Genomic DNA, 25,868 nt, shown 5'->3' with positions numbered 1-25,868 from the left:
TAATGTGCGCTGTGCTTATGAAGCATGTGTGCTGTGCTTGTATGAAGTGTGCAATGACATGTGCACTGTGATTTTCAGATGTATGTCCAACATGTTTTTGCTGTGTGAAATGTCAGTCAATCAGATTTTTTTTTATGCACATAGGCTTGTGCTAAGAAAAAATAATCAGTTACTTATTGTCCCCGGTCCATCGTTGCCTCACTAGTGCCCTGCTCTGTATTCACAGGCTGCATTGGGATGTCATGACTATAGCACAAATGAGCCCGCAGCCAATCACTATGCTCAACTGTCATGCCGAGGTAGATGGCATAAGACGCTGAGACCAGTGATTGGCTAAAGTGGTCATGTGTATTGTTGTTGTGACATCACCAATGCAGCCCAAAACATAGACCGGGCCAGTAGCGGAGAGGCATCTCTGGACTCAGGGAGCTGAGTAAGGCTGATTTTATTTATCTTTTTTTGCTTATAAAGGAAAACTATTGAGAACATTATTCTTGCGCAAGTGTCCCCTGCCCTCAGTATCTAACCCCTGGATGTGTGTATGCAAAACATGAACTGGGTACAAAAATACCGTAGTTTATTTCTAAGAAATAACAATGCCTGATATTTGCATCCATTATATGATAAAAAATATTTAGATATTTTACATTCTAGAATTCACAATGAGTGAAAAATCCACCTGTGCAAAAAATAAGGAAGGAAAAGAAGGCATGAAGAGAGAAGCCGTGAAAGAGGACAACCCCCGACCTCTGAAGCAGTTGGTAGGATTATCACAATGTATCTTATATGCTATTTAGTTGCATCTGTGACTCCGTCTCTTACAGATACACAAATGTATAATTTATTCCACTCTTACCACTGTGTCCTGTACGCGGCGAGTCCTGACCTGCGGGGCTACGAGTCTCCTCCGCAGGAGACTGCAGCTCCCAGTGCCCATGATCCGGGCTCCAGCAGTTGCAGTCTCTTTCCTCTGTTCTCACTGCGGAGACCGCTTGCGACTCTGCAGCAAACAATTGACATGCTGCGGCTCGGAAAGCCACACCTCAGGTCAGCTTTCACTGCGGGCCCTGCACGCACAGTGGGCATGGGATGTCTAGAAATGCCATCCACTGTGCTTATAATGTACATCGCAGCACTTTGGACGCAGCTGAAGTATGCTGCGTCCAAAATGCTGTGAACACTGATCGTGGGCATGCATCCGAACACGTCTGCTCACAAATAGACCTTACCTTAGCACTGCAGCAATATACTGTGCATACCTAATATTTCTCTACTCACAGGGAGCTGATGTGGCCAAATCCTCACCTCATAAGGCCCTCTTCACACGTTAGTGTTTCTGGAATGTGTGGCTTTGACTCATAGCGGAGCTACATATACACGTTAAGTCTGGAGTCACACTTGCGAGAGACTCGCGCGAGTCTCACATCGCATCACCCGGCGTGGCCACACACTCTCCTGACAGGAACGGGTCAGCTGCATGTATTTCTATGCAACTGAGATGCTCCTGTCAGGAGAGCTGCAGGCCATGTCGGGTGATGCGATGTGAGACTTGCACGAGTCTCTCACAAGTGTGACTCTGGCCTCACCGTTATAATATATTATGCTACTTACATGGCCGTGTTTTCACACAGATCGTGTGTCTATGTGAACCACATGGAGAGATGTCCGTTTTTTAGTGTCAGCACGGATGATATGTATAGCACACAGATGGCATCCATGTGTTGTCTGTGTGACACAGACCAGAAATAAATGCATTCAAGACAATAGATACTATATAAAGGGATAGATCAATGATTGATAATACACTGAACAAAAAAAAAATTCAATACTTTTGTTTTTGCTCCCAGTTTTCAACAATCTAAGATTTTTTCTATGGACACAAAAGGCCTTTTTTTTTCCTTAAATATTGTTCACAAATTTGTCTAAATCTGTGATAGGCTAGTTTCACACATCCGGCTTTTCGCCGGTTTGCCGGATTCGGCGCACGCCAGTACAGTGTATACAGTACAGTGGCAGCGCGACAAGCTCCGGTCACATGCTGTCATATGACCAGAGCATGTGACCCGGAAGTTGCGGCGCTGCCACTGTACTGTATACACTGTACTGGCGTGCAGCGAATCCGGCAAACCGGCGAAAAGCTGCGTTCTGAGAAAAGCGCAGCCGAAAAGCTGCGTTCTGAGACGCATTGTTACTGGAGAATTCCTACTGAATTCATGCGTCCTGGATGCTTCCAGAACGCACATTTTTGACAGTGCGGTCCCACTCGGCTCTGCAGCATCCCATAGACTTGCAGCAAAGCCGAGTGGGACCGCACTGTCAAAAAGAGCATGGCTGGCTGCGAAGCAGAGCTGCGCGATCAGAATGAACTCGGATGAACTTCACCCGACTTCATTGTGATCGCGCGGTTCTGTGCGGGTGCCGTGGCTTGATTTGCGGTCACACGTGACAGACTCACCTGTGATCGCAAATCCCCGAGTGACTGCAGTGAGCCGCGCGATCAGCTGTGCTTTCACTCAGGTTACTCGCGGCCACAGCTGCAGTCCTCCACCTGAGAGCGGTGGCCGCGAGTAACCTCAGTGACAGCACAGCTGATCGCGCTACTCACTTCAGTTGCTGCATGGAGCTCACAGGAGCAGCGGTGTTCTACTGCCGCTCCTGTCAGCTTCCGATGTAGCAGAGTTGTAAGCGTCGTGGGACATCGCGTGGATTACGTCAGACCTGGAGGTGTTTTTGAGGGATTAATAAAGTGGTAAAAGAGGGTGTTTTTTGTCTTTCATTACAAATTAAGGATTTTTTGGATGTGTGTGTTTATTTTCTTTAACTTACAGGTTAATCATGGAAGGTATCTCGGGTAGATACCTGCCATGATTAACCTAGGACTTGGTGGCAGCTATGGGCTGCTGCCATTAACTCCTTATTACCCTGTTTGCCACCGCACCAGGGCAATTCGGGATGAGCCGGGTAGAGTCCCGGGACTGTCGCATCTAATGGATGCGGCAATTCCGGGCTGCTTCTGGCTGATATTGTTAGGTTGGGGGGCTCCCCATAACGTGGAGCTCCCCATCCTGAGAATACCAGCCTTCAGCCGTGTGGCTTTACCCTGGCTGGTATCCAAATTGGGGGGGACCACACGGCATTTTTTTACTGCTCGATATAGACACGCCCACCTGCCACGTGTGAACGCCGTGCAGCGCTGCGCCGGTGATCGGGGATCAGTGAGTATGAGAGAGGGGGTAGGAAGGAGAGACCGACATGGACAGAGAGAGAGATAGAGACATAGAGAGAGACCGACCGACATACCGACCGACAGAGAGAGAGAGACCAAAAGACCTGCCTTTGTTATGGCAAAAAAACATGCGGATCGCAACAAAAATGCAATGCAAACGCACTGCTTAACATTTTGGCAGTGTTTTTCTGCAACTCATTGATTTCAATGGGTGTAGAACGCTGACAAAACGGACAAAAGAAGTGACATGCTGCTTTTCTAAACGCAGAGATTTTGTCAAATTTTGGACAATCAAAACCCTGCGTTTCAAAAAGCATCGTGCACAAGGATTTTGCATGATTCTCATAGACTTTGCAGGGGAACCAGAACGCATGCATTTTGACATGTGACGCTGCTGCTTAAAACGCTGCAGAAACGCAAAAAGAAAACGCAACGTGCGCACATAGCCTTATTGAGCACTTCACCTTTGCCGAAATAATCCATCCACCTCACAGTTGTGGCATATCAAGGTGCTGATTAGATAGCATGATTATTGCACAGGTGTGACTTAGGCTGGCCACAATGGATGGATTATCTCAGCAATGTAGAAGTTGTCACTAACAGATTTAGACAAATTTCATTTCTCTACCACAAACCGTTTACAAAGGCATTTCAGAGAATTTAGCAATATATCCGACCTCACGACCACAGACTACGTGTAACCACACCAGCCCAGGACCTCAACATCCAGTATCTTCACCTCCAGGATCATCTGTAACTGTGACCGGCCACCCGGACAGCTGCGGCAACAATCAGCTTGCATAACCAAAGAATTTCTGCACAAACTGTCAGAAACCATGTCAGGAAAGCTCATCTGCTGCTCGTCGTCCTCATCGAGGTATCTATCTGACTGCAGTTTTCATAACCTACTTGAGTGGGCAAATGCTCACATTCGATGGCATCTAGCACACTGGAGAGATGTTTTCTTCACAGATGAATCCTGGTTTTCACTGTACAGGACATATTGCAGACTGGCAAATGGTGGTCACCAGATACTGACTGGTTTGCTGATCCTCCTGGACTCTCCCAATTTTGTAAAACTGCACATTTTAGAGTGGCCTTTAAGACTGTGTGCGCACGTTGCATTCTATTCCATAGCGTGTAAGTCACTGCCTGTACGTCTCAGAACACAGCCGAAAAAGCTGCGTTCTGAGACGCATTCGTCAGAACGCAACGTGCGCACATTTCTGGAGAATTCATGCATTCTGGATGCTTTCTCTGCCATAGACATTTTTCACAGTGCGGTCCCACTCGGCTCTGCAGCATCCCCATAGGCTTGCAGCAGAGCTGAGTGGGACCGCACTATCAAAAAGAGCATGGCTGGCTGCGAGACAGTGCTGCGCTATCAGAATGAACTCGGATGAACTTCACTCGACTTCATTGTGATCGCGCAGCTCTGTGCGTGTGCCGCGGCTTGATTTGCGGTCACACGTGAAGGACTCACCTATGATCGCAAATCCCCTGAGTGACTGTAGTGAGCCGCGCGATCAGCTTTGCTTTCACTCAGGTTACTCACGGCCACAGCTGCAGTCCTCCACCTGAGAGCGGTGGTCGCGAGTAACCTCAGTGACAGCACAGCTGATCGCGCAACTCACTTCAGTTGCTGCATGGAGCTCACAGGAGTGGCGGTGTTCTACTGCTGCTCCTGTCAGCTTCCGATGTAGCAGAGCTCAACGCGTCGTGGGACCTTGCGTGGATTATGTCGGACCTGGAGTTGTTTTTGAGGGGTTAATAAAGTGGTGAAAGAGGGTGTTTTTTTGTCTTTCATTCCAAATAAAGGATTTTTTGGATGTGTGTGTTTATTTTCTTTAACTTATAGGTTAATCATGAAAGGTATCTCTGGGAGATGCCTGACATCATTAACCTAGGACTTAGTGGCAGCTATGGGCTGCTGCCATTAACTCCTTATTGCCCTGTTTGCCACCTCACCAGGGTAATTCGGGATGAGCTGGGTAAAGTCCCGGGACTGTCGTATCTAATGGATGCGGCAATTCCAGGCGGCTGCTGGCTGATATTGTTAGGCTGGGGAGCTCCCCCTAACATGGAGCTCCCCATCCTGAGAATACCAGCCTTCAGCCGTGTGGCTTTACCCTGGCTGGTATCCAAATTGGGGGACCACACGTCGTTTTTTTTTCAATGATTTATTTATTTTTTTTACTGCTTGATATAGACACGCCCACCGGCGGCTGTGATTGATTGCAGTGAGAAAGCTGTCACTTAGCGTGGGGGAGTGTCTGACTGCAACCAATCATAGGCGCCGGTGGGCGGGGGAAGCAGGAAATACGTGATGGATTAATGAGCAGCCGGCATTTTCAAAAGAGGAGAAGCCGCCACAGTGTGAACGCCGTGCAACGCCGCGACGGTGATTGTGGATTGGTGAGTATGAGAGAGGGGGTGGGAGGGAGAGACCGACGTGGACAGAGAGAGATACAGAGAGAGAGAGACCGACCGACAGATCGACCGACAGAGAGAGAAAGACGAAAGACCTGCCTTCGTTATGTTAAAAAAAACATGCGGATCGCAACAATAATGCAGTGCAAACGCACTGCTTAACATTTTGGCAGTGTTTTTCTACAACTCATCGATTTCAATGGGTGTAGAACGCAGCCAAAATGGCAAAAACAATTGACATGTTGCTTATTCAAACGCAGATATTTTGACAAATTTTTGACAATCAAAACGCTGCGTTTCAAAAAGCATCGTGCGCACAGATTTTGCATAATTCTCATAGACTTTGCAGGGGAACCAGAACGCATGCATTTTGTCAATGACACAGTGCAGTTGTAAACGCAGCCAAAACGCGGAAAAAAACCGCAACGTGCGCACACAGCCTTATTGTAGCGTGCCTAGGGCACTAATCATATGTCTAATCAGCATTTTGATATGCCACACCTGTGAGGTGGATGGATTATCTCAGCAATGGAGAAGTTGTCACCAACAGATTTAGACAAATTTGTGAAAAATACTTGAGAGAAAAAGGCCTTTTCTGTACATAGAAAAAGTCTTAAGCCTCCTTTACACGTTACGATTAAGCATACGATATCGTTTGCGATCGCAACCGCCCCCATCGTATGTGCGGCACGTTCAATTTGTTGAACGTGTCACACAAACGATTATTTGCTGTCACACATACTTACCCTTCCATACGACCTCAATGTGGGCGGTGAACGTCCACTTCCTGGAGTGGGAGGGACGTTCAGCGTCACATCGACATCACGCGGCAGCCGGCCAATAGAAGAGGAGGGGTGGAGATGAGCGGGACGTAAACATCCCGCCCACCTCCTTCCTTCCGCATTGCCGGTGGGAGCCGCGGGATGCAGGTAAGATCTGTTCATCGTTCCCGGGGTGTCACACACTGCGATGTGTGCTACCTCGGAACATTGAACAGCCTCACGTTCAATTTTTAGCAATTGAATGACGTGCATGCGATGAACGTTTTAACGTTCAATTGCAATCGCACATAGCTGTCACACGCTACAATATAACTTACGATGCCGGATGTGCGTCACTTACGACGTGACCCCGCCGACACATCGTAAGATATATTGTAGCGTGTAAAGCCTGCTTTAGATGTATGAGTTCAGCTGTAGAGAGGAGTGGACCCTGTGGAAGTTCGGATTCTGCAGGTTCAACCGGACTTTAGATAGAGTTCATTTCTGGACCCAAACTTGAGTGGAACCTCATTGGAAGTCACTGACTGGGCAGTTCAGCTCTCTGCCCACATACGGCCAGCTTTATACAGAACACTTCCGGAGGAGGGAGGGTGGGGTCTTTTCATATTATCTTTTTTTGTACACTACATTTGATAACGCTGATTTTACCCCCAGTAAGTGCTGTTTAAAATCTGCTTGCGGCTCGCACTGGGCTGAGCACTGAGAGTACCAGAGCACAGTGATGCTCACTAGAGTGGATTTCATATGTAAAGCACCCGTACTCTGAACTCGAACACAGATTTTTTTGTAAAGTATGTGTTCAGTATGAACACCGAACTTTAAAGTTCGGGTCTGCTCTATTTATTCAGCTCATGAGAAATGGGAGCAAAAACAAAAGTGTTGCTTTAGATAATAGGTAAAAGAGGTTCATAGTTAGATAAATAGATTGTTCAGCTTTCTGTTAATCAAATAAATAAATTAAAAAACAACATGGCGTCTCCCCAATTTTTGGTCACCAGCAAAGTTAAAACAGATAGAAGTGAGCTGATATTATCAGCAGTTAAAGGGAAGGTGTCGTCCAAAAAAAAAAAATTTCAATAACTGAAAAAATGTAAAGTATTAATGTTATAATGTTTTGTTTAAACGTTATTATTTGTTTTTAATTGAGTAAAATATAAACAAATGAAAAAGTTTTTTTTAAACTTTGAATTTTTATTGAGATTTTCAATTTACGTTTTTCATACATAAAATAAAACATAAAATTCACAATTCTTATCGAACCTAGACAAACAATGACAGGACAGGTGAGGAGGGTTAGGAGGGGAGAGGAGAAATAGGAGGGAAGAGGGAAGGGTTTCAAGAGTCCATGCTCCTTCCATAGGACCCATAGGCCTCAGTCTCACAGATCCTCCTGTCCCGCAAAGTAGTCCCATGGTGCCCACACGGCCTGGAAGCGGTCAACTGTGTCATGCAATAGTGCCGTGAGATGTTCCATGCGTCTAACGTCCAGTAATCTATACTTGAGGCTCTGGAGTGAGGGTGTCCCTGGCTGCCTCCAATTCTTTGCAATTAAGCATCTGGCCGCCGTAAGGATGTGGGACAAAAGCTTAGAGGCCGTTTTTCCCAATCCCCCATTCCCAAGACCCAGAACATAGATCAGGGGATCAAGATCAACCTCTATATATAGTACTTTATGGATCAACCCTCTAACCCGCTCCCAGAAGGGGACTATCCCTGGACAGGACCAGAATATGTGCAGAATGGTGCCCCTGCCTCCCCCGCATCTCCAGCAACAAGCCGGTATGGAGGGGTCTATGCCATGAAGGAAATCTGGAGTGTGGTACCAAAATAGCAAAATTTTATAGATATTTTCCTTATATAGTGTGCATATTGACGTCTTGGCGGCGTTTCCCCAGATTGCTGCCCATTCCTGAGGAAGTATCCGCCTTCCCAATAGAGACTCCCATTTCCGCATGTATGGAAAAGACCCCTCGGGCCCCTCCCGTGAATCAGAAAGCAAAATGTAAATTTCCGAAATCAGCCCCTTAGTATCAGTGCCCCTTCTGCAAATTTTCTCAAAATCTGTGGGAATCGAGGCCCCTGCCCTGCCAAACAAGGAGCCAGCCAAGTCTCTGATCTGCAGATATTGGAAAAACTCTCGATTAGAGAGAGAGAATTTATCTCTAAGGTACTCAAAGGAATGGATCTGCATTGTACTTCCATCTATAATGTCTGCAAATCTGAATAGACCTGCCTTGAGCCAGGGGTGCACCATGTCCGACTCCAGACTGCTTGGGAGCAAGGGTTGGTATATGAAGGACACCAGAGGGGAGCAGGGGGATGCCAAAGGAAATCTTCTAATGCAAAATGCCCAGAGGTCCCTAGTGAACTGCATCGGTCCAAGAAGAGGGGGGGGCGAATCACACTGGGCCGGGGGCCACAGGAGCGCGTTTGGATGTATAGGCGCCAGCCAAAGTTTTTCAATCTCAGTCCACCTGTTGTATGCCCAAAGGGACACCCAACAGGGGATCCTCCTAAGATGGGCCGCCCAATAGTATTTTAGGATGTCCGGGACAGAAAGCCCCCCCCTGTTTCTCCGAGCCATCAACACCTCCCTGGCCACCCTATGACGTTTGTTACACCAAATAAATCTAAGGATAGCCGCCTGAAGGGACTTCAGCTCCTTTATTGGTACCTTAACTGGGAGGGTTTCAAAGAAATATAATATTTTTGGGAGCAAGCTCATTTTAACCGCCGCAATGCGCCCCATCCACGAAAGAGGGAGGGGCAACCACTTGCTCAAAAGAGTTCTCAGCTCTCGGAAAAGGGGGGGGAAGTTAAGGTTATAGAGGGAATCATAAGTAGATGTGAGGTTAACCCCCAGGTACTTGACCGCATCTGTCTTCCAACGAAACTTAAAATTCAAACGCAGGTAATCCAGGGCCACCGGGTCGAGATTCAAGGGCATTGCCTCCGTTTTGCTAGAGTTGATCTTATACCCCGAAAGGCTCCCGTACCTACCCAAGGTGCACATTAAAATTGGAAGGGACACATGGATGTTAGTAAGTGTAATGAGCACATCGTCGGCAAAAAGTGAGATTTTAAACGGTTTATTCCTGACCAGGACCCCCGAGATGTCTGGGTTGCTCCTGACCGAGGCCGCGAGGGGCTCTATGCATAGTGCAAAAAGGAGGGGGGACAGGGGGCACCCCTGCCTGGTGCCATTGGAGATGAGAAAAGGCTTAGAGATGTGGAGGGGGAGTTTGATAGAGGCCGTAGGAGCGCTATACAGGGACTTCAAGGCCCGCATAAAGCCACCCGAGATCCCAAAGACCTCCATTGTCTTGAAGAGAAAAGGCCACGCAAGGCGGTCAAAAGCCTTCTCTGCATCTAGACTCAACACCAACGCCTGTTGCTTCGTCCGATTTGCCACATCCACCAGGTCTATGACCTTCCTGGTGTTGTCCCCCCCCTGACGGCAAGGGACAAAACCCACCTGGTCTTTATACACGAATTGGGGCAACCATCGATTAAGCCTGGCCGCCAAGAGCTTGGTGAACATCTTCAAATCGGAGTTCAAAAGGGCTATTGGTCTATAATTAGCACAGTCCAATGGGTCCCTGGGTGGCTTGGGCAGGAGGATTAAATGGGAGTGTAGCATGGATGGAGGGATAGGGTCACCCTGAAGGAAAGAGTTAAACAAGGCGGCCATGTGTGGGAGGAGTTCCGCCGCAAACACCTTGTAATAAAAATAAGTAAAGCCGTCCGGGCCCGGTGACTTCCCGCCAGGCAGGGCTTCCAGAACTTGCTCCAGTTCCTCTGTAGTAATCTCTTCATTCAAAGCCGCGGCTGCTCCGCAAGGCAGTGAAGGGAGCTCAAGGGCCGAAAAATAGTCCCCAAGTGCCCCAGCCCCGCGCGAAGCCATGCCCGGGGGAACCGGAAGGTTATAAAGCTTGTTGTAGTAATTGAAAAAAATGTCAGCTATTGAAGCGGGGTGATAGTGGATAGTGCCCTTTTCGTCGCGCAGAGCCTGAGGGCATGAGGATGTAGCGCGCTCCTTAAGCTGCCTGGCGAGTAAGGTATGAGCCTTATTACTCCTTTCATAGTATCTTTGTTTGGAAAAGGTTAGCAATTTTTCTGCTCTGCCAATTGCCAAGTCTCTCAACTTTTCCCTAAGGCTGATGACTCTCCTAAGAATAGTCAGTGATGGGGCAGCCGCCAGTCTCCCCTCCTGTAGCTTAAGATGGGCCGTTATAGAGTCCCGCTGGCTTGTGGCATTCTTTTTAGCCCTGGCGCCCTCTCTAATGCATAGTCCCCTCATCACTGCCTTGTGAGCTTCCCAGAGTGTTGCCGGCGACGTGACCGTGCCCGTGTTCAACTGAAAGAATTCGACCAGTTGCTTATTTAAAAAGGCCCTAGTGTCGGGATTTTTGATCAGAGATTCATTAAGGCGCCAATGCTGAGGCCTAGGTCGAGGACCATCTTTCTTGAAGTCCATTATGAGTGGGGAATGGTCTGACCACGTAATGGATCCCATTTCCACCCTCTCAAGACGCCCCAGCAGCTGTGAGTCAATGAAAAAATAGTCTATTCTGGTGTGCGTCTGATGCGGATGCGAGTAGAAGGAAAAGGCCTTCTCTCCCGGGTGGTCCACCCTCCAAGCGTCGTATAAAGCCCCTGATCTAATGAGCCTACGAAAGTCCCGGGACAAATTTTTCAAAGCACCCGATGGAGGGTGTCCACCCACAGAGAGTCTGTCGGCCACCTCCGAAAAAGGGATGTTAAAGTCTCCCCCCAACACCGTAGAGGCCGGTGCCAGTCCGCCTATCAGATCGAGTATTTTCTTAAGAAAGCGTATCTGCCCTTCATTAGGTGCATAAATGTTGGCCATTATGTGCGGGGATCCCCCCAGTTGGCCCTCCAGAATCACATATCTACCCTCTGGATCGCAGTGAGAACCCGTAATTTGTAGAGGACAACTGGAGGATATTAAAATAGCAACTCCCCCCCTCTTGGAGCCCGAGTAAGCCGAGTAATGGATGGGAAAACGGTGGGACGCAAATTTGAAAGTGTTTGATTCCACAAAATGTGTTTCTTGGATAAAGGCTATGTCTGCACCTGATGTTTTCAGTTCCTGTAGCAGCAATTTCCTCTTACGGGGTGAATTCAGACCTTTTACGTTAAGAGAGATAATGCGGGTCATATCTAAAACTTAGAAGTAAGAAAAAGCTAATGGCACACCTATACCGTCGGGGGCATGACTTCCCCTGTGAAGCCGGCCAGAGGAGATGGTCCATACGACAAAGGGCCGCAGCTCCCAGGGACTCTAGAAGGGGTGGTACCTGAAAGGACACATAAGGAAAAAACATCGGGGAGGGGGGAAGACAAGGACAAACATAGAAATGAACATGAATTAAGAACATTAACCAAAATGCATAAACCTTAGGCATAGATTCCCGGGGGGTCAACCCGGAAGGGAGAGACCTAGAGGGAGGTTCCCCAACCCGTCTGAGCTAAGAGAGCCACCCACCTCACTCCCCAGTAGCCCTCCCACGGGGGTCAGTCCAGTGGGCACGGGCCCGTGCCAAAAGGAAACAAGGGAAAAAAAAAACAAAACAAAAAACCTCAACCACTAACTCCAAGTAAGGGGACCGGGCTCCCCCCAACCCCCCTACCACCCACGGCATCATTGTGGCTACAGCCCCCCCCCTTATGCAGCTCAACAGACCCAGAGGGCCGCAGATGACACAATGGACAGTCAGAGGCTTGCTGTAGAGAGAGTCACAGTATCACAAAGCATGCTCAGTCACTGGAACTCAGAGGGTATAAGAAATAGGCACCAACCAGGTTAAGAAGTGTCCTCAACGGTGAGCCGGGGAGGGTGGCGACCCGCGGCCCCTACCTCCTCTCCCCCCCAAAGCCCCACGCCCTCCACCCCTCACCTTGGACCACACGGGAGGGGGCGGCCCTTCCAACCTTTGCAAGTCCCAATCTGGGATACAGACCGCTGGAATGTCCAGTGCTTCACAGAACAGAGTGGTATCTGCTGGAGTGCGAAGGGTCGCCGATTTACCCCCTCTGCGCGCTGTTAGTGCAAACGGGTAACCCCAGCGGTATGGAACCTGGTGCTCCTTCAGGCTCGTGAGAAGGGGTTTGAGGTGCCGCCTTTTCTGGAGTGTGATGCGAGAAAGATCCGGGAAAAGCTGGAATTCCTTGCCATTGAACACAGGTGCCGTGCGCCTCATTCTAGCCTTAGCCATGATCAGTTCTTTGGTGGAGAAGTCGTGAATGCAACAAATGATGTCCCGGGGTTGGGTGGATAAATTCTTCGGCTGTAAAGCCCTGTGTGCCCTGTCCAGCTTGATGATGTTAGAAGGGGGAGCGTCCAACACTTCATTAAAGATGGATTGTAGTATGGAGTTTGTGTCCTCGGGCCCATCTGACTCTGGGACCCCCCTCACACGGACATTGCAACGGCGTCCTCTGTTGTCGAGATCCTCTATGTGAGACTGCATATCCTCCATTATTTTTTGTTGCGATGTTGCCAGTTTGTGTAATTCTGATACATGGGATCTGGTGATGTCATGCTCTTCCTCCAGGGATTCAATTCTGCTAGACAATTGCTGCAAATCTCTCCTCACTTCAGCTATTTCTGACCTGCAAGTTGCTTTAACCTCACGTATGAGGCATTGAAAGTCCTCTTTAGAAGGAAGTTTACTTATGAAATCATGCATGTCCTTATAGGAGGTGTCTGGCCCTTTAAGGTGAGCACCTGCAGTAATAGACACTGGAGTTTTAGTCTGGTGCTGGGGAAGCTGGGAAGGTTGATCTCCACACCGAGGCCCAGAGGGGGGAAGCAGGCTGCTCTGTTCCCTGATATTACCAGCTGTGGCTGCAGTCCCTTCTCCCGGCAGTGGGGAGGGCTGCCCCCCGACCTCCACCTTATCTCCCACAGCCACTATGTGCTCCTGGGCCTGCTGCTGCTGTGCCTGAGGATCCGATGCAGTGCAGGGCTGCTGAGCCAAGGCATTCCCTGTTGGAACTGCTGCAGAGATTCCTCCACTTTCCCCTGTGTCCCCGCTCACCCACTCCTCCTTCTCTTGCTGCTTAGCAGGCCGGGCCAGTGCCTCCATTTCCCCTCCATGCTCCTGGAAAGATGGCGTCCGGGCCTCCCCTGGACCCTGTTCCAGGCCCAAGAAAGTATCCAGCGCCGTGGTGTGCAGCGGGGGGGCCACCGATGCCTGCTGCGATGGTTTAATCCTCCGTGGTCCCATCCTGAGAGCCGGTGAGTAGGTTTGTGCTTATGATAAGTGCTGATTTAGCTGAGGGTCAACAGGAGCTCCTCTTCCCCACGTCCACTCAGCTCAGCATCCTGGACACGCCCCCAACAAATGAAAAAGTTTGATATTTTCCACTGTTAAACACTAGAGGGAGCAGCTGCTGAAATCCTAAAGAAATCCCACTGTAGAAATAGCCTGGATTATAGCTGCAGTAATGTGGGCAGAATCTGCTCTCCTATGTGTGATATCACAGCTCCCCCTCCCAATCTAGGTGTTTCCAAAGGAACAGAGAATGAAATTTAGGATCACAGTGAGGAGCCATTTTGTTGGTGAGCACAAATATCTAAAACGTCACCAAGGACAGCTGGAGTATCACACAGGATAGGATTAGATACACGGCTGAGCAGACAGTATCACACAGGATAGGATTAGATATACGGCTCAGCAGACAGTATCACACAGGACAGGATTAGATACACAGCTCTGCAGACAGTATCACACAGGACAGAATTAGATACACAGCTCTGCAGACAGTATCACACAGGATAGGATTAAATACACAGCTCAGCAGACAGTATCACACAGGATAGGATTAGATACACAGCTCTGCAGACAGTATCACACAGGATAGGATTAGATACACAGCTCTTCAGACAGTATCACACAGGATAGGATGAGATACAGCTCATCAGACGGTATCACACAGGAGAGGATTAGATACACAGCTCAGCAGACAGTATCACCGGTACACACACAGGCCGACAGGTGGCAGGCGAAATACTTGATTTCATAATCACTATTTGTCATACAAAAATAAAAAAACGCGACACCCTACTTTTAAGGTCCATGGTTATTGGGTCCTTCCCAGACTAAAAATACCAGCACGCAGCCACCGCAGAAGTGGCGCATCACAGGAGGAGCTCCAGTTGTGATGCTTCGCTTTGGCTCTTCCCGATGCACTTGTGCTTTGGCAATTGGGGTAATGGAGCTGGGGGTTAATGTCATATGTGACGTGTCCAAAAACACAGCTGAGATCAAAACCTGATGCTAGTAATAGAGTGGTGACAACCAGACAACCTGTCACGCTCACCGCCGGGGAATAAGGCGGCGAGTGCGGGGATAGCGCATCCCAAGGGTGAGGTGGACCCACTGGACCACACCCAGGCAAGGGAAGGGAAAGGCGACATCCAGGGACTGTGGCAGCTGAGCCTGGGCTAGGTGATCACAGGACAAGGGGACAGGCAGGGTCAGACAGGGCTGGCACGGCACGGGAACACAGTACAGTTCAGGAACAGGTCAGAATCAGGCTGGTCACAAGACACAGGAACGTATCAGACACTCAGGCAGGATAGATCAGGGATACTGGCTGGTACTGGCCATGGAGATGGACAGGAACATAGGACAACCGACTCAGGAACAGGACAGACACAGGAAGTCATCAGGCAAAGCTCCAGGCATCGGGAAGAGGTCATTAGACACTGGACATCAGATAAGGCTCCAGACATTGGACAGAAGTCATACACTGGACATCAGGCACAGCAGGCATAGACCGCAGCAGGGTGGCACAGGCACATAAGCACAGACAGCAGCAAGGCGGTGCTGGCACAGCGGGCTTGGACTGCAACAGGAATGTGCAGGCACAGCAGGACCTCCGGACTTCAGACTTAACACACAAACAGGACTTTATTCACAGCAGGGTTACGGGAACAGGACACAGCAGGGCTTCAGGTACAGAACACAGCAGGAATTCAAGAACAGAATACAGACTGGTACCAGAGCAACACATGAACAGGACAGGTCCAGGGCAGACATCAGCATACCAGAACTATAGCAGTCAGGACTTGAGCTGGGTACGGGTAGACCAGAGCAACATGGCAGGACTAACACAAAGCTAGGTTACTAAAGCAGTTGCTTGGCCCCGCACATCAGGGAAGGGGAACTTTTATACCAGATGTCTCCCAGCCATAGGCTGTGGACACCTTAGCAGAGTACACACACCGCCCCAATATAAGCAGGGAAGGTGAGCGCGTGCACACCCTAGGCTTAAACCAGGAACCCAGCAGGACAAGCTCAGGCGTTGGGCCTAAGACCCGAACACACGTGGATGGCTGTACGAGACAGCAGAGGACCAAACAACATGTAAGTAGCAGTGCGGCAGAGCAGGGAAACATGCCAGCATCCAGATGGAAACTGCAATGGTATCCCATCTGGGTAGGGGGGAACAGAACACAGGGACATTGGCGCTGGTATACCGGCATAAGTATGTAGCCAGAATGCCGACGTTACACAACCCCATTACTATCCCAGTAATAAAAAGCAAAAACACACACAAAAACCCTTCATTGAAATAAACATTCCTCAACACTTTCCCTCATTGACTTCTTTTTAAAAAAAATAAATAAAAAAAAATAACCGCAGGTCTGACATAGTCAACCCAATCCGACAAAAGCCAGCTTTACACCTTACAATTAGGTATGCGATCTCGTATGCGATGTGACACGCCCAGGTCGCATATGCGATTGAATGAGATTGCACATAGGTCGTTCATTTGCTGTCACACGTGCGTTAGTAGTCTATGTTAAATTGATCAATTTTGTGTGCGATCCTTTAGATCATGTGTTCTGTGACGTATGCATTGGACACCCTTTTTTTTTTATTTATTGACTTGCCAAGCGTGTGTAATGTGTAGGGATGCGTTTTTACTATGTCATCTGCCATTCAGCTCTGCTACATGGCCGCTGACAGCAGACACAGACAGCCATGTAGCAGAGCTGAATGGCAGATGACAGCAGACACAGACAGAGCCGCACTGTCAGAATGAACTCGGGTGAACCTCACCCGACTTCATTGTCATGCTGCGGCTCTGTCTGTGTCTCGTCCTGATTAGCGGTCACCTGTGAAGGGCTCACCGGTGACCGCTAAACTCCTGAGTAAGTGAATTGAGCAGCCCTCTCTCATACTCACCGATCCCCGATCCCCGGCGCTGCACGGCATTCACACTGCTCCGGCGGCTTTTACTGTTTTGAAAAAGCCGGCCGCCCATTAAACAATCTCGTATTCCCTGCTTTACCCGCCCACCGGCACCTATGATTGGTTACAGTGAGACACGCCCCCACGCTGAGTGACAGGTGTCACACTGCACCCAATCACAGCAGCCGGTGGGCGTGTCTATACTGTGCAGTGAAATAAATAATTAAATAATTAAAAAAAACGGCGTGCGGTCCCCCCCAATTTTAAAACCAGCCAGATAAAGCCATACGGCTGAAGGCTGGTATTCTCAGGATGGGGAGCTCCACGTTATGGGGAGCCCCCCAGCCTAACAATATCAGCCAACAGCCGCCCAGAATTGCCGCATACATTATATGCGACAGTTCTGGGACTGTACCCGGCTCTTCCCGATTTGCCCTGGTGCGTTGGCAAATCGGGGTAATAAGGAGTTATTGGCAGCCCATAGCTGCCAATAAGTCCTAGATTAATCATGTCAGGCGTCTATGAGACACCTTCCATGATTAATCTGTAAATTACAGTAAATAAACACACACACCCGAAAAATCCTTTATTAGAAATAAAAAACACAAACACATTCCCTGGTTCACCACTTTAATCAGCCCCAAAAAGCCCTCCATGTCCGGCGTCATCTAGGATGTTCCAGCGTCGCATCCAGCTCTGCTGCATGGAGGTGACTGGAGCTGCAGAAGACACCGCCGCTCCGGTCACCTCCACACAGCTAATGAAGACAGCCGCGCGATCAGCTGAGCTGTCACTGAGGTTACCCGCTGTCACTGGATCCAGAGGTGGATGCAGCGGTGGCCGCGGGTAACCTCAGTGACAGCTCAGCTGATCGCGCTACTCACCGCTGCTCCTCTCACCTCCACGCAGCAACTGAGGTGAGTAGCGCGATCAGCTGAGCTGTCACTGAGGTTACCCGCGGCCACCGCTGCATCCACCGCTGGATCCAGTGACAGCGGGTAACCTCAGTGACAGCTCAGCTGATCGCTGGCTGTCTTCATTTGCTGTGTGGAGGTGACCGGAGCGGCGGTGTCTGCTGCAGCTCCGGTCACCTCCATGCAGCAGCACTGGATGCGACGCTGGACCATCCTGGATTACGCCGGACAAGGAGGGCTTTTTGGGGCTGATTAAAGTGGTGAACCAGGGTATATGTTTGTGTTTTTTATTTCTAATAAAGGATTTTTCGGGTGTGTGTGTTTATTTACTGTAATTTACAGATTAATCATGGAGGGTGTCTCATAGACGCCTGACATGATTAATCTAGGACTTATTGGCAGCTATGGGCTGCCAATAACTCCTTATTACCCCGATTTGCCAACGCACCAGGGCAAATCGGGAAGAGCCGGGTACAGTCCCAGAACTGCCGCATATAATGTATGCGGCAATTCTGGGCGGCTGTTGGCTGATATTGTTAGGCTGGGGGGCTCCCCATAACGTGGAGCTCCCCATCCTGAGAATACCAGCCTTCAGCCGTATGGCTTTATCTGGCTGGTTTTAAAATTGGGGGGGACCGCACGCCGTTTTTTTTAATTATTTAATTATTTATTTCATTGCACAGTATAGACACGCCCACCGGCTGCTGTGATTGGGTGCAGTGTGACACCTGTCACTCAGCGTGGGGGCGTGTCTCACTGTAACCAATCATAGGCGCCAGTGGGCGGGTAAAGCAGGGAATACGAGATTGTTTAATGGGCGGCCGGCTTTTTCAAAACAGTAAAAGCCGCCGGAGCAGTGTGAATGCCGTGCAGAGCCGGGGATCGGGGATCGGTGAGTATATGAGAGAGGGGGATAGACTGACATGGACAGAGAGTGAGGGACAGAGATAGTGACCGACTGACAGAGATTAGTGCATGACAGACATTGTGAGGCGCTTCAGAACGCAGCTTTTCAGCTGCGCTCTGAAGCGGACCTTTTTTAAGCTGCGGTGCAGAGCGCACACCTGCGCACATAGCATCAGACACCAAAATCGTATGAGGGATGTCACACGTTACAATTCACTAGGTTCATACAACAAAACGTCCAATGTATGAGGAATAAACGACGTGTATGCGATCACCGTATTTTCGTTCAATCTTGATTGCACGTAGGTGTCACACGTAAATACGTCACGAACGATGCAGGATGTGCGTCACTTACAACTTGACCCCGACGACGGATTGAAAGATTTATTGAAGCGTGTAAAGCAGGCAATAGTCCTGCGAATCAGATGTAGTTCACAAATGAAAACCTGCAAAAAAAACCAGATACACAGAGAGGTAAAACCACTTTATTAAAAAAAAAAAATAGAATCTGACGAACAAAGCCTATAGAGCCTCGTTCGATAAGCTTTGCCAACAGCCACTTCTGGGTTACACTGCACGAGTCCCGGTGACGCTAAAGAGCGGTGACATTAATAACGTTACCACCAGAGTCGCTGAGTCACGCATAGTGGTAAACAAGGGATAGTGTATTTGCTTTGTTTCTCTGTGTTTCTGTTTTTTTTCAAGTTTACATTTATGGATTACAACAGATTCGTTGGACTACGCTGGGTTCAGTGGACTATGTCTGACTTGTGTTTTTATTGACACCAACCCCAAGCACAATTACTCCGATTGCCACCGCACCAGGGCAATCAGGAATAACTGGGCAAAGCACCAGAATTGTAGCATCTCATGATGCTCCACCTCTGGGGCAGATGCGGGCTGGTATTTTTAGGCTGGGAAGAGCCCATTAACCATGGACCTTCCCAGCCTGATAATATCAGCCCCCAGCTGTCTGCTTTACCTTTGCTGGTTACCAAAAATGGGGGGGAACCCCAGGTCATTTTTTTTCAATTATGTATTAAGTTAATAGAAAGCTGGATAATAAGCTCCAGATGCCAGGCACTAAAGGGTGCAATTTAATAATGTCTCATGTGGTTGTGAAGTTACAGTATATACATGCTGGATATCTATCTATTATCTATCTATCTATCATATTTGCATATCTTTAACACATAAAAACCACATACACATGGATGGTCAAAACAAAATGCGCCATATGTCCATTTTTTTCAAGTGCACTAGTGATGTGGGCCTTAAGAACGATGAAATGCTGAAAGCCACAGTCACCCCGAATCTAGAGACATACACAGTGCGATGTGCCACACCACTGTCCTGTCACTGGTCCCTGGTGTCTTCACTGGACCAATGAAATATGTGTATTCTTCTAGGTGGTCTCTCCTTTTTTGTGAGCGGTGAGAGTGTTTTGTAAATTCTGAAAAAATATAGTTGTGCATTAAAGGGAAACTGTAAAATTACCATAAAGGCATAAATGTATGTGTGCTACAGTTGAGCGAGTACCTAACTATTCGTACTCACTATACTCATAAAGAGTAATGTCTAATACTCGTTCATTCATTCTGAATAGTGTGTGCAATGCAAGTCAATGGGGAAAAACTCACAAAGTAACAAGTAACCAAAATGCTGCACTATTTGTGCGAGTAGCGAATAGTGTGGAATTCGGGTTACTCATTACTTTGCGAGTTTTTTCCCATTGACTTGCATTGCACATGCTATTCGTAATGAATACGCTAGTATTATTAGACAGTACTCTTTATGAGTATAGTGAGTACAAATAGTTAGGTACCCGCTTAACTCTAATGTGTGCTGATATACAAGCCTCTAAACTGAAATTCAGAAAACGATATACGGTACTGCTTTGAAGTGCATTAAAGGGATTATTCCATTTCAGGAAATCTTCATTTCTGGATGCTGTTTGTTATAAAATATAAAAGCGCGTTTTACTCACCATCTCCAGGTCCAGCGCTGACTTTTTGACACTGTTCATGTCTGTGGCGCAGTCAATCAGTTAGGTCAACGGCTCTGAACGGGATGTTCCATCTACACTGGCCCCTGAATTCACTGATTGATAGCGCGGTCAATGTATTGTCAGTGCCGCAGCTAATACCGGACATAAAGAGCAAAGCCAGAGACTAGGCGCTGGACCCGGGCATGGGGAGTCACAAACTGCAGCCAGGAACAAACATTTTCTGTAAGTAGACAACCCCTTTAATAATAATAATTAATTAATAATTTTATTCATTTATATAGCGCTATTAATTCCACAGCGTTTTACATACATTGGCAACACTGTCCCCATTGGGGCTCACAATCTAGATTCCCTATCAGTAGGTCTTTGGAGTGTGGGAGGAAACCGGAGAACCCGGAGGAAACCCACGCAAACACGGGGAGAACATACAAACTCCATGCAGATAGTGTCCTTGGTGGGATTTGAACCCAGTACCCCAGCGCTGCAAGGCTGCAGTGCTAACCACTGAGCCACCGTGGCACCTTTAAGAACATTATGAAGAGATGTCTGTCTGTCAGCTACCCTCAATCATCATCATCACCAGGATTGTCAGTAATGTTTATGGGCGGAGAGCAATATTTTCACAGATAGGACTTTTTGCAAATGTCCCTTTTAGCTGGATACCAGGCGCATAATAATAATAATAATAATAATAATATTACTAATAATAATAATGGTATAGGAGTAGCAAAGAGGTCGCAGAAGGTACATATAATTCATTATAACGTCTGTCATTATTGTTTTCCCAGCAAATTGAGAGACAGTTGAAATGTTTAGCTTTTCAGAACCCTGGGCCGCAGGTCGCAGACTTTAATCCTGAAACTCGAAAACAAAAGAAGAAAGCTTACATGTCTCAGATGAATGGATATTACACTACTAACAAGTAAGGGCTACAGGGTTATGTCAAACAGGACACTTATTTTTTCTCTGCTTATTTGCTTGTTGGGAGAGAACGGTCAATCCGGCTGAGATGGGCCAGAAGAAGGCCAGAAGAAGGCTGACCATGGATCAGGCAGCCAGACCACCGTACAGTCTTTTTCTAAAAATAAGCTCAAAAGGAGGGGTTTCGTTGGAAAACAATAGATTGATCAATCCATAGAATTACCTGTGTACAATATACCGTAACTAAATGTCCCCTTCATCATCTGCTCTTTTTTTAAGTCACTCTTCTTTTTGGTCTTCTCATATTTATCCCTTTTCTTTTGTGCCAAATTCTTCAAAATGGCTCACATGATTCTTGAACTTTGAGAAAAGTAAAAAAGGTTTTTTATTTTTGCCTTTAGGCTAAGACCCCACTTTGCGTTTCCACCTGCGTTTCAGGTGCTTTTTAGGTCCGTTTTGTGATGCACCTTTTTCATGCCAAAAGGCATGCGTTTTGATTTTCCAGCAAAGTCTATGGAAAATGGGGATTTCTAAACCGCACTTTGCGTTTTAAAACGCTGCACTTAATTTGCATATTTTGTGGCAAAAACCATGCGTTCAAAGAAGCAGCATGTCAATTGTTTTTGCCATTTTGTGTGCGTTTTGCTAACATTGGAGTCAATGAGAAATGGCAAAAACCAAGAAACTTCAAATTTCCTGCGTTTTACCTACTTTTTAGATGCTGAAAACATGCGTTTTTGACTGCAAAAACGCATGCTTTTCTGACATTACAATAATGGAATGATATGTCCCTTTACACACACACATAGTCCGACAATGAAATTAAAGAAAATTTTGATTTTATTGCTATTTTAACATTAAAATTTATAAAACCGCTCATTTCATTAAATATAAATATTTTCTTTATTAATTCCAAAATTATATTTGTATAATTATATTTGTTTTCCTTTTTTTTCTCTTTTTTCATGATGTTTGGCTATTTAATCTTTATTTATCAGTGTCTTGATGTTCAAAACGCATCTGTGAAAACGCAGGTGAAAAAGCATGTAAAAAGCACTAAAAACGCATCTAAAACGTGGTAAATATGCATGTGTTTTCAGCGCTAAAGTTCTGAAAAAGGCAACTTTGGTCAAATCAATTAAGCCCAAAATGTGCGTTTAGAACTGCAAGTAGGTGAACGCAAAGTGCGGTCTTAAGGCTGTTTTACACCAGACAATCTATCGTGCGATAGATCGTCGGGGTCACGGTTTTTGTGACGCACATCCGGCATCGCTGGTGATGCCGGCCTGTGTGACACCTCCTAGCGACGCAGTATCGCTCATAAATCGTGAGTCATGTACTGCTCGCTAGGTTCCATAATATCGTTTAATTTAGTTGTTCATCGTTTCCTTGGTAGCACACGCCGCTCCGTGTAACACCCCGGGAACGATGAACAGCAGCTCATCTGCGTCACGCGGCTGCCGCCGGCTATGGGAGGGAAGGAGGTGGGCGGAATGTTTACGTCCTGCTCATCTCCGACCCTCCGCTTCCATTGGCCGGCGGCCGTGTGACGTCGCTGTGACGCCGAACGTCCCTCCCACTCCAGGAAGTGGACGTTCGCCGCCCACAGCGTGGTCGCACGAGAGGTAAGTACGTGTGACGGGGGTTACCGACTTTGTGCGACACGGGCAGCGATTTGCCCGTGACGCAAAAAGGATGGGGGCGCGTACGATCGATTGTGAAATTGCACAATCGGTCGTACCGTGTAAAGCAGCCTTTAGCCTTAATCTTCCAACTTTTTAGCGCCAGAATAACTGGAATACATAAAATCACCCCGGGAGGGGGGGGGGATAAATGGAGGATAATTGTGACAAATGATGAACTAGTCAAAATCATGTGGAGACCTCAAATCCCACGCACAGTGGCAAATATGAAAGACCAACATGCAGGGACATGTAAAATAGACTATATAGGTGTGAAATAAGAGGAGACTTAGGTGCAAATGAAAAACATCAAAAACTAGCCAAAAAAACAGGCACAAATGCATTAGTGAATTGGCCCAAAGCTGTGCCCACAATGATCTTTGGTGAGTTTTTGTCGCTGCATGAAAACTGCAGCATCTTCCAGTTCCCACAAAGTGGATGGGATTTATAGAGCTCTCCGGCCCACTGTGCTTGACTTGCGGGTGTGTTTCAGATCTGCATCATGTCAATTTCTCTTGCAGGAGAGTTTCTGTGCAGATTTTTTACATAGAATTACATTATGTGCGAAAAATCCACAGGTAGAAAGTGTACAAGCTTTTTTAGTGCATTTCCAAGGCAGAAACACATCAATAGCGCATGTAATCCGCATCTAAATATATCAAGAATGTTTTGTCAAAGCCAAATACCATGAAGTATCAAAAACTAAGCAGCTTTATTTAAAGCATGACAAACCAACAAGAGACAAAAACCCCAGCGTCAAAAACCACATGTAAAAAAAAAGCCCAAGTCAAAAAAACTACAAAAAAAGTGACCTATATTACATGATAGATGCAGAAATTCTGCAACATTAAAAAGCTCATTGTGGGAATGAAGCCTTATAAGTCTGTTCATTGTACACACCTGTCTATATTCGGGAGACCACTCACTTTAAAGGGAACCTGTCAGGTCCCCTATGCACCCAGAACCAGGAGCAGTTCTGGGTGTATATTGCTAATCCCTGCCTAACAGTCCCTGTATACACTAGCATAGATAAAGGGATCTATAGAAAAAGTATTTCTAAAGATCTTTTATAATGTGCTAATGAGGCCAGCGAATAGTCATAAGGGCGTTCCTACGCTCATTCCGCCCTCTTAGCATGTTAGCAAAGCTATTCTATGCAGCATCACCAGCAGTGATGCGTGTACTTGTGTCCGCCGTCACCGCTGATCCGAAGTCCCAGCACTTCCGGTCATGCGCACTAGACCTCCCCGAAGCCGGGACACCTGGCTTCATACTGCGCATAAATGGAAGTGCAAGGCATTGAGAAGAGCAGTGACAGCGAACACAGGTACACGCGTCACCGCTGATGATGCTGCATTGAATAGCATGTTAGTACACCCCTGTGAGCGTGATAGCATGCTAAGAGGGCGGAATGAGCACAGGAATTAACGGCCTTGCAACTAGTCCCCTCACTCATTACTATATCATAGAAGATCTTTAGAAATACTTTTTGTAAAGATCTCTTTATCTATGCTAGTGTATACAGGGACGGTTAGGCAGGGATTAGCAATATGCACCCAGAACTGCTCGTGGTTCTGGGTGCATATTGCACCTGACAGGTTCCCTTTAAAGCTGCGAGATTCCTCCTTGATCCTGACCAGTGCAGTGTGCGGCCATCAGCCCAGTCTGTAGAGTTCATGTAATGAGCTCCACCGGCACTGCTCTCTTTACTGAAGCATCAGAGGTGTTTTATAACCTATTTCCTGCACACTGAAGATGTGATTTTTGACGCCCTGCTTTCTGATGCCTGCAGCTCCTTTCTCCAGTGTCTTCGACTCGGACTCATTATAAGACCCTGTTAGTGCCCTTATAATGGCCAGCTCCGTTCTTATTTCGTGACTGCCGGTGAAATGTGGAGACGTATAACTAGAATACACTATACAAGATTAATAGCTGCAGCACACTTTCTATTATATTTAGGAGAACCTGTCATCTGATGGCAGCATGTTATAGATCAGGGGAAGCTGAACAGAATGATATATAGGTTTATAGGAAATCATTTATTATAATTAATTATTCATGATATCCCTGCTCATTCCGCACTTAGGAGTCACGGGGCTAATCAGTGATCAGCACTTTCCTCCGTGTCTGGCTAACTTCACATGAGCATATAAAAAAAATTGTCTAATTTTCTGCCAAAAAGGAATAATTGATTTATCATGTGTATTGTCATCCGCTTGTCATCCATATGAAATCAGTATATCATTCATTTTTATACATCAGTAATGAAACACAAACCTGTAAAGAATGGCTAAAAGCCACATAAATGCAAACAATACAAATGCAATGATGTTATGCATACTTCATAGAAAAAACTATAATAAAGACTATAGCGTGAATATAATTAATACATTTTATTTTATTTTAGCTATACAATATTTACAATAGTATAAAATCCATTAAAAAAAGAGAGTGGTTAATTCATCCATGCTTAGTAAATGAGTATGAAGGTGAATTGATACGAACCATAAGATGTACTGTATACCAACAGAAGTCATTTATAATAGAAGTATGTGTGTGTTGGCCATAAGTCTCTACCAACTTTTTTAGCTGCTTGGACCCTTCCTTATGGAACCACAACTAGGGCTTATTTTTGGGTTTAGATTTTAAGTATACTCTAAAAAGCCCTTCAAATCCTGCTAGGGCTTATTTTTGGGGTAGGTCTTATATTCGGGGAAACAGGTTATGTGTAATGCCAACACAATAAAGATACTAGAAAGATAAGGCTGGA

The 25,868-nt window shown here is 47.0% G+C and overlaps 1 protein-coding gene across 3 annotated transcripts in view; it reads left to right on the top strand.

Annotated features, from left to right (window-relative positions):
- The window catches only part of ARL14EPL (ARF like GTPase 14 effector protein like), a 75,083-nt gene that overhangs the window by 42,636 nt on the left and 6,579 nt on the right, over nt 1–25,868 (top strand). For 2 of the 3 annotated variants that reach the window (XM_075341888.1, XM_075341887.1), the window contains 2 exons: nt 655–761; nt 21,284–21,417. In XM_075341888.1, the coding sequence (XP_075198003.1) occupies nt 663–761; nt 21,284–21,417 (233 nt within the window). In that variant the 5' untranslated portion in view covers nt 655–662. Of the gene's footprint in view, nt 1–654; nt 762–21,283; nt 21,418–25,868 lie in introns of those variants that run through there. The other variant, XM_075341889.1, reaches the window with a different exon arrangement.

Source organism: Anomaloglossus baeobatrachus, chromosome 1 (genome assembly GCF_048569485.1).
Source record: "Anomaloglossus baeobatrachus isolate aAnoBae1 chromosome 1, aAnoBae1.hap1, whole genome shotgun sequence".
NCBI lineage: Eukaryota > Metazoa > Chordata > Amphibia > Anura > Aromobatidae > Anomaloglossus > Anomaloglossus baeobatrachus.
This window is presented reverse-complemented; position numbering and strand designations above follow the sequence as displayed.